Source organism: Bubalus kerabau, chromosome 10 (genome assembly GCF_029407905.1).
Source record: "Bubalus kerabau isolate K-KA32 ecotype Philippines breed swamp buffalo chromosome 10, PCC_UOA_SB_1v2, whole genome shotgun sequence".
NCBI lineage: Eukaryota > Metazoa > Chordata > Mammalia > Artiodactyla > Bovidae > Bubalus > Bubalus kerabau.
The window spans coordinates 11,294,125-11,309,099 of NC_073633.1; the positions used below are offsets into that span (position 1 = coordinate 11,294,125).

At 35.3% G+C, this 14,975-nt stretch overlaps 1 protein-coding gene across 5 annotated transcripts in view; it reads left to right on the forward strand.

The window, feature by feature from the left end:
- Positions 1-14,975, forward strand: part of POLK (DNA polymerase kappa) — a 79,500-nt gene that overhangs the window by 46,089 nt on the left and 18,436 nt on the right. For all 5 annotated transcript variants that reach the window (XM_055536586.1, XM_055536587.1, XM_055536582.1 and 2 more), the window contains 4 exons: positions 1,621-1,740; positions 8,331-8,483; positions 11,781-11,912; positions 14,396-14,549. In XM_055536586.1, coding sequence (XP_055392561.1) covers positions 1,621-1,740; positions 8,331-8,483; positions 11,781-11,912; positions 14,396-14,549 — 559 coding nt within the window. The remainder of the gene's footprint in view (positions 1-1,620; positions 1,741-8,330; positions 8,484-11,780; positions 11,913-14,395; positions 14,550-14,975) is intronic.

Genomic DNA, 14,975 nt, shown 5'->3' on the forward strand with positions numbered 1-14,975 from the left:
GGAACGATGACCCTATATGCAAGACAGCTAAAGAGACACAGATATAAAGAACAGACTTTTGGACTCTGGGAGAAGGTGAAGGTGGGATGATTTGAGAGAATGGCATTGAAACATGTATAATACCATATGTGAAATAGATGACCAGTCCAAGTTTGATACATGAAACCGGACACTCAAAGCAGGTGCACTGGGACAACCCAGAGGGATGGGATGGGAAGGAGGTGGGAGGGGGGTTTGGGATGGGGGAACACATGTACACCCGTGGCTGATTCATGTCAACGTATGGCAAAACCCACCACAATATTGTAAAGTAATTAGCCTCCAATTAAAATAAATAAATTTTTAAAAAAAGAATCCACCTTCTAATGCAGGGGACACGAGTTCAATCCCTGGTTGGGGAACTAAGCCCAACTATAGAAGCCCATGTACCACAACTAAAGAAGCCCCCTGCATGCCACAATGAAGACCCAGTGTAGCTAAAAAAAAAACAACAAAAAAACCCAAAACCACAATGAGATACATTCATAGTAATATAGCCTAGAAGCACTGTAATAAAGACAAACAGTAACAGATTTTGCAAGGATATGGAGAAATTGGTATCCTCATACATTGCTGGTAGACTTGTGAAATGCTTCTGCCATTTTGGAAAACAGTTTTGCAGTTCCTCAAAGGGTTAAGTAGGGAGTTGCCATGTAACACAGAGATTCCACTCCCAGGTACATATCCAAGGAAGATGAAAACATGTGACCACATAAAATTTGTACACAATTGTTCATTGCAGCATTTTTCATGATAGCTAAAATGTAAAAATGATCTCAGTGTCCATCAGTCTTATAAATAGGTAGATAGTATGTTCACTGATGGAATGATAGATGATTTTCTTTCTACATTTTATTTAATGGCTAATATTAAATATTTAAAAGTACTGTTTACTTAAAACAGACTGCTAATTATTTCTCCATTAAAAAAAATGATGGGTTTGTTTGAGATTAGCAGAGAATTGCAGCTCAAAGACTGCAGCCATAGTAAGCCACGTGCAGGTGCTCAGCAAAAATAAAGAGAACTCTTTCCATGAGGAGAAAAGGAAGTTGGCAAGAGTATATAGTAAACAGAGGCCATTACTTTTCATTGGCTGAGTTGTTGCCAGGAAAGTCTGTGTTCTTTTTGTTGCTTTCTGCTATCATCGAAGGGGGCCAGAGCTCCCTCTTCTGATCTCTGAGTATTTAATTGAGGTTTCTGTTAATTTTTTACAATAAGTTTTCAGTGACAGTAAAGGAGATAATTGATGACCCAGCTAAGTCCTTGGATGTGCCCAGAGGATCCTACCTGGGCTATGCTTTTATTTCCCAAATGCAGATCTGTACTCATCTTGGAGAGTTTGTGCTGTGCTTACTGCCTCACAACAATCCTGTGATTTAGGTAACTATAAGTTCATTTTACAGATTAGGGAGCCTGAGGCATAATAAGATGAACTTTAGGGTCACCGAGCTAGTAAGTAATGGAGGTAAGTTTTGAATTCAAGCCATTCTCTTTCTAAAGTCTGTACTCTTAGCCATCAGTTCACAGTGATGCTTTCCTTCAGCCCTTTTTCTTATGCTATGCATTCTTTTCCTACATTAGGGATCCAGATTTTATGGAAATGAGCTCAAGAAAGAAAAGCAAGTCAACCAACGAATTGAAAATATGATGCAACAAAAAGCTCAAATTACCAGCCAGCAGCTAAGGAAAGCACAATTACAGGTATTAATTCAATTGCTAAATATAGTAGGTGCTGGTAGAATAATAATTGGTAGTTAAAATGCATCATGGTCAAATTACAACTGAAAACAAGGTGAAATGTAAATGTTTGTTACATTATAAAGGATAAAAATGTAACAAATGTGCATACAACTTTATAAAAAACTGCTCTGTTTTTATATAAAGACCCACACCTAAGCATTGTCACCTCCATTAGAGTAAATGGAGCCTTAGTTAGGTTAAGTAACTTGCCCCGTTTCATATGACAGGTAGTTGCCAGAGCTAGGATTTAATCCAAATCTTTTGTTCTTTTTATTATATACATATGTTGCAGCTGGAAAAGGCCCCAAGATAAATGTGACATGTTTTTTGAGAAACTAATTTTTCAGAAAAGATTTGGGGGAACATGTTAACTAATTAAATTTGAAAGTACTTTGAAATGTAGTTGTGTTACAGTAAAAGTCACGTAAATGGTAGAATGCCAAATGTACATGAATTTTTAAGATAAAACACAAGACTTCTAAAAGTTTGGGGTCGTTTGGCTTCTTTGGCATCTTTGGGGAATAAATGCTTAATTTCCTGTGGTATTACAAGTTCTTTCAGTAGAAAAGTTTGAGAAGAGCCAGTCGATAAGGCATTAGGTGGTAGATTGAGAACTCAAGGCAGTAAAACTAAAGTTTACATTAGAGAGTTTTACCCTCTATCAAAATCTGATTCAGTTTTACAAAGTACTTTAAGCTATAACATAGCAATAAAATTATAACATTAATCAAGTGTGCTATAAAATTCTTCTCATGATGGGAGTTCAGATATTATAAATTTTGTATTCTTTACCAAACTAGTATGTCATTTTTTTTGGACATATGCTTTCCTAGAGCACAAGCTAGTTTTTTATCTTCTGTGTTAAGTAGTCTGCTATCGTGACTGAAGATAATTTGTCAAATCATCATTTTTAATGTTTCGTGGCAGCTCAGCCTACGGAGGTACATGACATTGTGATGATCGTTGGTATTTGTGTATCTCTGCACTCTTGTCCTGTTATTTTCACCAAAGATTGTACCATTTTACATTTTCAACATAAAAATGCTGGTTTCCTCACATACTTGTGTAAAACTCAATTTTATCAACTTTATCAGTCTTTTAGTTTTTGCTGATACAATGTCCAAAATATTATTGTTGTTTTAATTTGCCCTTCTTTGATTACAACAGAGAAAGAATGTCTTTTCACATTAAGTTAGACATCAGTATTTCCCTCTTGGGGGAAGAGCCTCCGTTATTCTGTTAGGATATAGGCTAAATAACTGGCACAAGAGACCCTAAAATATAATGGTTCAGATAAGTTTCTTTCCCACATTCTAGGTTAAGTAGTCCCAGCTGCTCTGGTGGTTCTGATCACCATAGTAATTTAGGGACTCAGGTTCTGTTATACATTGAAAGAAACAAAAAGGAGAAAACTTAATTGAAGGAAAGTAATTTGCTATTAAGCAAGTGAAAGAGAAGTTACATGTGTTACCTTTTTTTTTTTTAAATACGTGTGTTACCTTAACTCACATTTGAGTTTCATGGCCACACCTAAGTGCAAGAGAAGCTATAAAATATATTCTCTAAGTGGGTAGCCATATGCTCAGCTAAAAATCTATTACTGTGGAAGGAAGAGAATAGATTTCAGGGTTCAACTAGCAGTCCAAAGCAATATTCTTTGCTCACATTTCTAGAGTTTATTTCTCCTCATTTATAGATCTTATTGTATGCTGCTGCTGCTAAGTCGCTTCAGTCGTGTCCAACTCTGTGCGACCCCATAGACGGCAGCCCACCAGGCTCCTCTGTCCATGGGATTCTCCAGGCAAGAACACTGGAGTATTGTATAATAAATATTTTTTTGTCTGTCACTTGTAAAGATTTTTCTAATATGTACCATGTAATTTTATTTATTGAATGATAATAACATAGTTTAATACTCCCCCTCACCATTCTTCTTTAGAAAAACATTTTCTTTTCATCCATTGTTTTTTTATACAAGATTAAGCATTATTTCATCAAGTTGAAAAGAAATTCCATTCTGTCCAAAGTAACACTGTTTTTAAGTTGATCTTACTCCTTAGGCAGTTTAGTTTCTGGAACTCTTTTTTATTTATAGCCTACAAATATCTTTAATAAAGTTTTAAAGATGTAATACATAGGAGTGGCATAGCAATGTCTTGCTGTTTATACTACTTTTAAAACTCATATCCTTAAATATGCTAATAATCTGAAGAAACAGAGAATCCCTTACATTGTGTAGCAGAACTTGACGTTCTGTTAATGGTTTTAGTTGACTATTCCATGGGAGGCTCTGTGACATCTTTTGCAAGGGAAATGGCAGGAAGTGTGTTTTTTGTTGATTGTAAAATTGTTTCAGTTTTTGAGCTTCCTTTAAAAGAAGTTATATAAGTGGGAGGGGATTGAGGAAATCCTAAGAAGGCTAGAAGATCTGAAAGAACAGAGAGGTTTTCATGGGAAACGTGTTTCTGTTTTGAAGTAATGAAATTTCCAAATAGTATTTTACTATATTTTATTATATGTAATAGATATTTTATTATATGTAATAAGTAAGCTCTGAAGGCATAAACTCATCTGATGTTTCTTCAGAACCTTAAGTATCTCTACCCAATCCCATCCTCATTAAACTTCTTAAAAGCATAATCATTTTTATAGCTGTCAAAGCATCTTATTGTAACTTGGGCTCATGGATCAAATAGATAAGCATCCATGTTATATTAAATGGCAACTACTCAGTAAATCAGTGCATTTTGACCACTTTAATGGTTGATTTGGAGAACTCATATTAATTCCACACTTTTTAGGTTAATACTAAGTTAAGAAAAGGAAAAACAGTATTTCTGAAGTAATCTCCTAAATCTTTTAAAAATAATTTTTAAAAAGTAAATAAGATATAATATGGATATAAACTATGCCACTAGAACTCTCTTTGAGCTATTTCAGTGTTAAATACTTTAAAAAAATTTTTGTTTTAGGAAAGTATCATGATATAATGGAAAGAGTATGGGCTTTAGAGAAACCTGATTTCCAGGTTTAGTTCTAACATTTACCAGTTCTATGACTTAGAGCCAATTACATAATCTTCCTCAGCTTTAGCTTCATATATAAAATGGGGATAAGTGTCCTCTCAATTTGACCAATAGGTGAGTTAACATAAGCATTTTGCATATTACATATAATCAACAAATATCATTTCTAGCTTAAAAACTATAGGTAATATCACTAAGCCCTTACCGTATCCCTAGATAAGTGCTTTACATGGGTATCTCTTTTAATTCCTTCCATCTTTTGAAATTAGTTTAGTCTCTCCTTCAGTTCAGTTCAGTCACTCGGTCGTGTCCGCCTCTTTGTGACTCCATGGACTGTAGCACGCCAGTCCCTCTTTACAAATAAAGTAAAAATGAGAGGGGTTGAGTTGCCCACTATCATTTAACTAGTAAGTGGCAGGCCTGAGACCCAAACAAAGCGCTTACCCACTGTGACACACACTGGCTCTGAGCTGTAGCAAGAGGGACGAGGTACATGTTATATACTCAGACTTGGAAGTCATTCGGGAGGAAAAATGGAGGGAAGGAAACCATGAATGAGGATTTCAGCAGATGAAACTGGAAAAAAGCAGTGGTGTGCATTTGGTAGATGTAGAAGAAAAGAGTTCAGACAAGGGTGACCAATGAGAGATAGTAAAGGAAAGTGGAATGTGTGAGTCATTCCGTGGTGAGGTTTCCTTTTGGCAACTGTACACTTGCTGTAAGCACAGAAAGACAATAGATTGTTGAAGAAACTGTCAGAGCATTAACTTGTGAGTCTAAGGAGAGGTGTTTTTTTTCCCTCCATTTGGCTTGCTTTCTATTTATTGTCTTCTTCCTTTTCAGTGTTTCTGGGTTAAGATATTTCAGATGCTGCTCCCTTATACTCAGTCGACTCAATTCTTAGGCACATTTTCTGGGTTAATCTACCCTTGTTTTTATTAGTCTCCATGATTTGTTTACATCTTTTTAATGTCAGGATGTTATTCTCTATTTTAAAATTGAAGTACTGGAAGAAATAGTTATTTTAAATCTGGATGATACATTGGAATAATGTTTAAAAGTTCTATTTATTAGATGCAGTGTCTCACTGCATGAGATCAGCCTTCTCCAAACTTTTTCTACAAATACTATTTTCTCTTTTTAAATGAGATATATATAAATTATATGCATGTAATAAGTATATATATATATATGTTGTTCAATGCTAAATCATGTCCATATATAAAAGAATAAAATTTATACTGATAAATATAAATAGGTATATAAGTCTCTCTTCCCTTTCTCTTTTTTGAGGAATTTATTTGTATAGTTGCCATTATTAATTTTCAGGTTGCTAACCTTTAAGATTTACATTCTAAGTAACTTTCACAAATCAGTAGAGTATTGTTAGCTATAGCCATCATACTGTACCTTAGACCCCAAATCTTATTCATTTTTTTTTTTTAACTGAAGTAGATCAGTTGACCTATACCACTGTGTTAGTTTCAGGGGTACAACATAGTGTTTTGATTTCTGTATGTTACAAAATGATCACCATGGTAAGTCTATAGTTACCATCTATCATCATATTCCCCATGTTGTACATTTCATTGTCCTGACTCATTTATTCTGTAAGTGGAATTTTGTAGCTTTTAATCTCCCAATGAGGAAAAAATTTTAAAGCAGATAAGGTCTTTCTCCTGATGGAACTCACAATTAGAATCACAATTAGAAACGGTAAGTGCCATGATAAGAGCAAGAAAACAAATAAGGGAACGTTGAATTCTGTGGCACAGAGGATAGAGATACAGTTGTCATTGAGGGATGTCTGAGCCAATCCTTGAAGGGTTGGTGTCAGAACTAGGAAGGGCATTGTATGCAGAGGAACAGCCTGAAGAAGACACAGAGCAGCTAGGTTATTCAGTGAGTTTTAGGCTAAATAAGGTTGGATCCTTTAGAAAGCCTCACTGTGGCTATTGGAGACAAATATGAATCAGAGTGATTGTTTATAAAAGGGGAATTGCAGTTTTTTATTTGTTTTCTCAGGTTTTTTTTTGTTTGTTTGCTTGTTTGTTTTTGGTTTTACTTTTTCTAAAATGATTTTTAATTGGAGGATAAAGGAGTTACGGTTTTAACCTGTGCCTAGGAGTTAACTAGTGTCACTATAACATTAAGAAAGAAGACCTTGAAAAGAAAATTTCTGCAGAATGAAAACAAGGTAGAAGTCAAACAAGGGGAAAAGGCTCCATTATATGCCCCTGAAAGTCTCCACCTTTTATAAAACCTACTCTAGGGATTGTTACATTTCATTCAGAGCTCACCCCACTTGCTTAAATCTGGCTGCTTTTCTCTTAATTTTTTATTGCTTTGTTGTGAAGTTTTCCAGTGATCCTTTTATGAGTTAAACTTGCATTTGTTAAAGTTGGACCGTGTGCCAGACACACCTCCACACTCTTCATGTAATTCTGTTTCATTCAGTAGCTTTCTTCTCTCTTCTCTTCATGATTTTACTCAATGGTCTTACTGACTTCCTTATATGTTACTAGATTAAAATGGTCACATAGCCACCCTCAGCTGCAGAGGAAGCTAGGATATTGTATATTTAGCTTTTTCAACCTGCACAGTAGATGCCACAAAAACGGAACACTTGGGAAGGGGTATGTTTGCTACGTAAGCCATTTCTCACTGCCCTACTCTGGTTATTTCTTTCATTTCTCTTTCTTCTTTCTTATCAGTCCAACTGTTTTTCTCTAAAGAAACAAAATTGTTTAAACATCAAAATTTCTCATTGTTATTGTTGAAATTTCATGAAAGAATAAATCATAAATTAAATTTTCAATTTTGATTCAAATAGACTACCAATTATCAAATTGTAACCTTAAAATAGCAATTCTACAGAGGAAATGTTTACATCATGCCTTAAGACAATCAGTTGTACAGTACTATTCAACATAAACATCATATGCCAAAGAAGTATAATTGTTTATTGTACATTTCCTTTCTTAGTATTTTAAGATATTAATGAGTCAGATGGAAGTTGTTTATTTTACCTAAACAGAAGCTTTCAGTTACAGTAAGTTTTCCAAATTTATAAAGCAGTAGAATTATTTGATATATAAGCAGTTGGAATGCTTTATTCATTCGGTAAATATTTATTAAGTACCTATTATGTACTTGTGGGTATTGAAAAATGAAAGAGTTGGTAGGGAATGATATTTGAGAACAGACTGCCTATGCTCGTGGAAATAAAAGCCTAATGAACAATAATCAAACATACATAGAGAGGTATGGGAATGGGTAGATGAGCGGCTGGCCAGATGGATGGACAGAGACAAGCAGACGCCTCCTAAAAATAAGATTAGTGTTGGGACTTCCCTGGCAGTCCAGCAGTTAACACTCGGTGCTTTCACTGCCATGGGCCTGGGTTCAGTCCCTAGTCAGGGAACTAAGATCCCACAAGTGGAGTGGGGGAAAAAAGGTTAGTGTTAGGATTACTGGTATTTCAATATTATATTCCTAAAATGTGTTAACTTTTTAAAAATTGAGGTTGACAGATTTGCAATGGAATTGGAGCAGAGCCGGGATCTGAACAGCACCATAGTGCACATTGACATGGACGCTTTCTACGCAGCTGTAGAAATGAGGGACAATCCAGAGCTGAAGGATAAACCCATCGCTGTAGGATCAATGAGTATGCTGGTAAGTAGGGAAGATTGGAGACAAAAAAGAAGTTTCATGACATATTCATATTCAAATAATCAGTTCATGAAGGGAAAAGACCTTATTAAGTTCTACCAGTTCTATCAGAATATTTTTCTAGGTGTTTTATAGGTATTCACTTACTGAATCCTTTCAACATCACTTGAGGTACACATTTTTATTTCCATTTGACAGATAAGAAGACAAATTCAAAGAAGTGTTTTATAATGTTCCCAGTGTTATCGATTCAGTTCAATTACGTTCTTTGCAACCCCATGGCCTGCAGCCCGCCAGGCCTCCCTGTCCATTACCAACTCCTGGAGTTTACTCAAACTTATGTCCATTGAGTCAGTGATACTATCCAAACACCTCATCCTCTGTCGTCCCCTTCTCTTCCGGCTCTCAATCTTTCCCATCATCAGGGGCTTTTCCAGTGAGTCAGTTCTTCCCATCAGGTGGCCAGAGAGAGTACTGGAGTTTCAGCTTCAGCATTAGTCCTTCCAATGAATATTCAAGACTGATTTCCTTTAGGATGGATGTACTCTGCATATAAGTTAAATAAGCAGGGTGACAATATACAGCCTTGACATACTCCTTTTCCTATTTGGAACCAGTGTGTTGTTCCATGTTCAGTTCTAACTGTTGCTTCCTGACCTGCATACAGATTTCTCAAGAAAATGTTATAAAGCTGGTAAATGATAGAGTAGCATTTTATCTTTCTGTTGCAAATTATATTTTTCTTAAGTAACTGTTCTAGTTAAAAAGAATTGAAAAATAAAGAAAAAGAAATGTTATGCTAAAGCAGAAATTTGCAAACAATGGCCTACCGGCCAAATCCAGCCTGCTGCCTTATTTTGTAAATAAAATTTTATTGAATACAGCATCGTAAATCAACTATATGTGCGTGCTTAATGGCTCAGTCGTGTCCGACTCTTTGCGACCCCATGGACTGTGTAGCCAGCCAGACTCCTCTGTCAATGGAATTTTCCAAGTTAGAGTACTGGAGCGGGTTGCCGTTTCCTACGTCAGGGGATCTTCCCAATCGAGGGATTGAACCCACATCTCTTGTGCCTCCTGCATTGGCAGGAGGATTCTTTACCACCGTGGCACCTACTCCAATAAAAATTTTTAAAAATTTTATTGGAGCACTGTCACACCCACTCATTTATTATTGTTTCATTAAAAGAGCAGAGTTAGTAATTTCCACAGAGAGCATATGATCTGCCAAGTCTAAGGTGTTTGAACATTTACAGAATAAGTTTACCAACGCCAGTTTTGGAGTAACATGTTTTATTAATATAAGTACTGTAACTAAGTAGTTCTTTCCATGACTTGAAACCTTTGCATTTCTGTTAGTGTGTGGCTTTTCCTTATTGCCACCCTCACCATAGCAGGTAAAAGTGACCAGAATAGCTGTGTGTAGCCAAAAATGTGTTGGGAATTAGAAATAGCAACTGAAATAGATGAGTTTGGTTTAAAAAAAAACACACACAAGAGAAATAAGGAAGGTTCTTCCTTGTTCTAACTCTTTTCAATGCCTTTGATAGCTATTAACATGATTCCTGAGTTGTTATTTTATTATGAAACTATAGTCTGTTTGTTCATTCTCTCTGCTCCCACAAGTATGTAGGCAACTGACAGTCCTGCTTCTCAAATAGTCTTTATAGGAAAGTATACTCCCCTTTCCTACAAATCATCAACTAATACTTGAAAAGAAGTATTCAACGTTATTAAGAATACATATCACCATGTTTTTATGTGAAATTATGCACATGAACCCCTTTAGTACTTAGTGAACGTTCATTTGGGCTCATGCTTCTGTAATTTGAGCGGAGTACAATGGGGAGGGTTTGTTTATCCCACTTGGGGTCGGCTAGGACTTTACCTGGAGCTGAAGGATCCCAAATGGCTTCACTAACGTCCCTCCAGCTATGAGCTTTCCCCTCCACATGGTGCTTTCTCCTCCACATGGTCTTAAATCCTGTTAATAAGATCTCTGTAATCTAACACGAGATCTTCACATAGTTGCTGGACCCACAAAAGCAAAGGCAGAAGCTGCAGACTTCTTTATGCCTAGGTTTCAGGACTCATATAATGTCACTCCCTCACATTCCTTTGGTCAAAGCAAGTCACAACACTAGTCTCTTGGTAGGAGGAACTAGAACCCACCTTTTGACAGGAGGAACTGTGAAAGATTGTGACTGTGATTTACAATCCCCCACAAACCTAAAAGTTAAAGGACGTCATATATAAAATTGTTTTTCTACTCTACTGTAGATCTAGCTTTTTTTAATATCAATCCCAATAGATTTCTTCATATTAACATTTTAAGCATTGGTTTGTCTTCCAAGTGCTGTCTGCATTTTCTGTTCCAGAATGTTGACCAAGGATTAGCATAGTTTTGATTACTATCAAGATTCTTTAAATGCCTCTTGAAAACGATAAATGGCAAATATATTATCATTTCTGAAATACCCTTTCATTTGGTAGATTTTGTTTTACATTCTTTGAATTTCCACTTTAGATTCCAGGGATTCCATTTGTGATTAATGTTTTCTAAATGGTACTGTGGCCTACCACATTAGCCTAGATTGTTGCCAGGTATTTTCATCAACAGGATTTAATAAGTAATGTTTTCCTGTTTACTCTCATAATTGTTAAGTGCCATCTCCTAGTTAAAATGTGTTCACCAAAAAAGGTATTCCAGCCTTAAGAAATGCAGCTTAATTTTAAAAGTTCTTTTGTGCTTTAATCATTTCATGTTTGAGACTTCATTTAACTGACCATATATTAGACCATATATTTCTTTTTTTTGTAGATGAAAAATTTCCCAAATCCCAAATAGAGCAAATTCTAAATCCATACTATTATACTATACTATTACTTTATATACTTTTACTTTCTATAACTTCTATACTGTTTGTACTATATAGCTTTATACTACTGTAACTTTTATGTAACATCTCCCTCTATCATCTAAACTTTTATATGTACTGTATTACAGATATTCATTAAAGCCAATGAAGTTTAGTTACTTGAAATGTAAGAGAACCTTTTTAATAGCACAGTCTTGCTTTTTAGCTCATGTCACATTATAAATATGAGACAGCAGTGGGAGAGGGTCGTGGTACTATACCATGATACGACAAAGTCAAAAGCTTGATTTGAGACAGTGCCTATAAAAGAAATGTCTTTGAATTGAAAATGCACATCAGTAATGTGTTTCTTTTGAAAGCATCGATCAATATGTCAATTTTGGTTTGGATGTTTTTCCCCATGTGGTCCACTTTCTTTCAGTCTACTTCAAATTACCACGCAAGGAGATTCGGTGTTCGTGCAGCCATGCCAGGATTTATTGCTAAAAGACTCTGCCCACAGCTTATTATAGTGCCCCCAAACTTTGACAAATACCAAGCTGTGAGTAGAGAGGTAAGTCTGCTATCTCACTCCTACTTGTAGCCTCTTGTTGATTTCACGTCATATAGAGAGACAGGTCCAAATACCATAGCACATCAGAATCTATCCTTAGCTTATCCCTGTAAGTCTCCATTCTATCACTTCCTCAGCTTATGTATTGAATATTGAGCTGCATATATGTCCAAACTATGCCCTTCTATTTCCCAGTTTTTGTTTTTTGTTTTTTGTTTTTGCTTTTCCATGTGTTTTCTCATCTGCATAGAAAATTCTTATCTCCCTAGAAAACCCTGCATTACTTTAATTATAACCTAAATTAACTTTAGCTATTTTTCTGTTAATGTCCAATGTACATTTTCTTCTAGAATCACCTTATATTTATAATCTACAGACTTAATCCCATAACATTAATTCCAAGCTCTTTTCTAAGTAAAATTTTTATCAGTGTTTTTTTAACAAAATTAACTTATTTTGATTAGCTGCTCTCCTGGCCCCATAATCTAGTGAAGGTGCTTATGAGCATTTAATATCCCAAAAACCATAATCAAATAAAAAGGGGAATAGTCTATTGCTTTGAAGAGGATCTCTGAAAAATTAGATTTGGTTATTCATGAAAGTTGCCTAAAGTGTGATATATGAAAAACTGTCCTTTCCTCTAGTTTTGGTAATAACTGGACCATCATGCCAGTGCTAAAACTTAAGTCAGAAATTGAAATTTTAGTGTACGATGTCAAAATATGTTTAGACTACTGTGGCAAAACGCACTGTGTTAAAGACTGCTGTCTGAATCGAAACACTTAAAAACTCCAGTCTCACACTTACTTCCATTTGGTCATGTAAACTGTCTTTAGAGTCACTCTTCTTATTTGTGCTCCACCTCATTTCTCCTGGAAATGAAAGCTCCCCCAAATTAAAATGATATTCCACCCCAATTTTTTTTTTTTAAGTTTTTAACAATTCTTTCAAAAACGAGTCTGTGGAAGCAAGAGCTTTGGTGCCTGCATCTGCAAAGCTGGTAGGGAAGGGGAGGCACATTCACACGGGTTACCGTGTATCTGTTGTTGTTGTTGTTGAGTCCTGTCTGACACTTTTGCAACCTCATAGACTGTAGCCCGCAGGGCTTATCTGCCCATAGGATATTCTGGGCAAGAATACTGGAGTGGGTTACCATTTCTTTGTCCAGGAAATCTTTCTGACCCAGGGATCAAACCTACATCTCCTGCATTAGCAGGAGGATTCTTCACCACTGAGCCACCTAGGCTTTTAATACTAATAAGTTTGAAAATCCTTCAAAGACTTTTAAGTTCTGCTTTAAGTCAGTAAAACTTCTGGCAGCATAACAATGAGAACCAAATTGTTTGAATTCCCTTTAGTCATTTACGTAAGTTAGAGAAATCTGTCTTCAAATTTGAACAGGATCCAACTAGTTTATTTGCAGATGACAAGTGGGTTCTTATCTGTAAATGAACTATAGTACAGATTCACTGACAGCAAATGCATTAATATTTATGGCTTGTTTAAAAGTTTAAGAAAAAGCCATTTTTGTTTTCTCCAAAAGAATGGAGTTGCTGTAACTGTTCTCCAAGCCTCGGTACTTCGTTTTTACTGGAGCCTGTCTATTTTTGTTCTTGAAAAAGTATCTTATGTAAAGGAAGTTAGTGAGTACTCATTGTCTCCAGAGAGCACTTCTCATTCAGAATCATCTTAGTTGGCTGCCAACTACTGACTTTCCAGTTCCATTTTCACGAGAAAGATTCCATCTGAGCACATTGTAAAAATGATTTCTTCTATAAGAACAAAGCTAATTAAGGTGCTTTCTGAGTAGAGCTTGGCCAAGTTTTTTGTCACATTTTCTAAAATTACCTTTGATTCAGCTGTTCATAGTTATATTAAGCCAAAAAGCTTTCTTTTTATAAAACATCTAAAAAGATTTTCTCATGATACCACAGACAGCTTTAAAACACTAGATGAAACATTACATATTTCAGCAAATATGTTTTTCTAATATATTATTTTGGCAACCATTTCCTTTAATTTCAGCTAATACTTCAGTGGTTAAAAAACTTCATAGTTTCATATAATAAAATTATCTTCTATAAAAGGCATTTCTGGAATCATACAGAGATTCTGATGTCTTTACATATTTCTTTTATTCTAAGATGCAACTCCAGACTTTTCCCCATCATTTAATATAGTCATAGACTCAACACTACAGTTTTTGTCATCTTTTCCATTCTAAATCCTGGCAGCTGTTTTGTTTTCTGAATGGATTATTGAGTGGAGTTTTATAGATATAATTAATTGAAGTAGAACCACTTTCTAAAGCAACATAGTACCTTCATGTAAGATTATTCCTTTTTAAAATGAACAAAAAAGGTCATAAAAGGAGAGCAAGATCCTATTGTTCCCATTTCTGCTTTTGACCTGCTACCTAAAAATTATGTTGCTTAACTTTTTCTCTGCCTATCAGAATGATGTTAAACATGTTCCTTTTGAAGGTTAAGGAAATCCTTACTGATTATGATCCCAATTTTATGGCCATGAGTCTTGATGAAGCCTACCTGAATATAACAAAGCATTTAGAGGAAAGAAAAAATTGGCCTGAGGACAAAAGGAAGTATTTCATCACAGCAGGGAACTCTCTAGAAAACGGTAAGCAATTTATTAGAATGATCAGACTTTAAAAAAAAATTCTTTGGATTAACCAGTTAGCAGGCATAGATGTAGGACTAGATATAGATTTATTATGAATAAGTATTAAAAATGAAAATCAGAAACTTAAATATACCAGTGGGATTTCTGAGATAAATGTGTGGAATGTCACTTTTAAACCGAATGAAATTCTTAAATCTCTAGACTTTGAGTCTGCAGAGTCCCTACCCAAAGTAATTTCATAGCAGCTTTTTCCTAAGATCTAACCTAACTGAGGATTGGATTGCATTGAATCTGAGGAGGTTCTCTGTTTAAGGTAGCCTTTGGTTGTAGCTGTTAATAATAGAAAATAGACTTTTAAAAAAAAATTAGTCTCAAACATACTAAAACATTGAATGGGATTTTTTTCCTCTTTATTTGATAGAT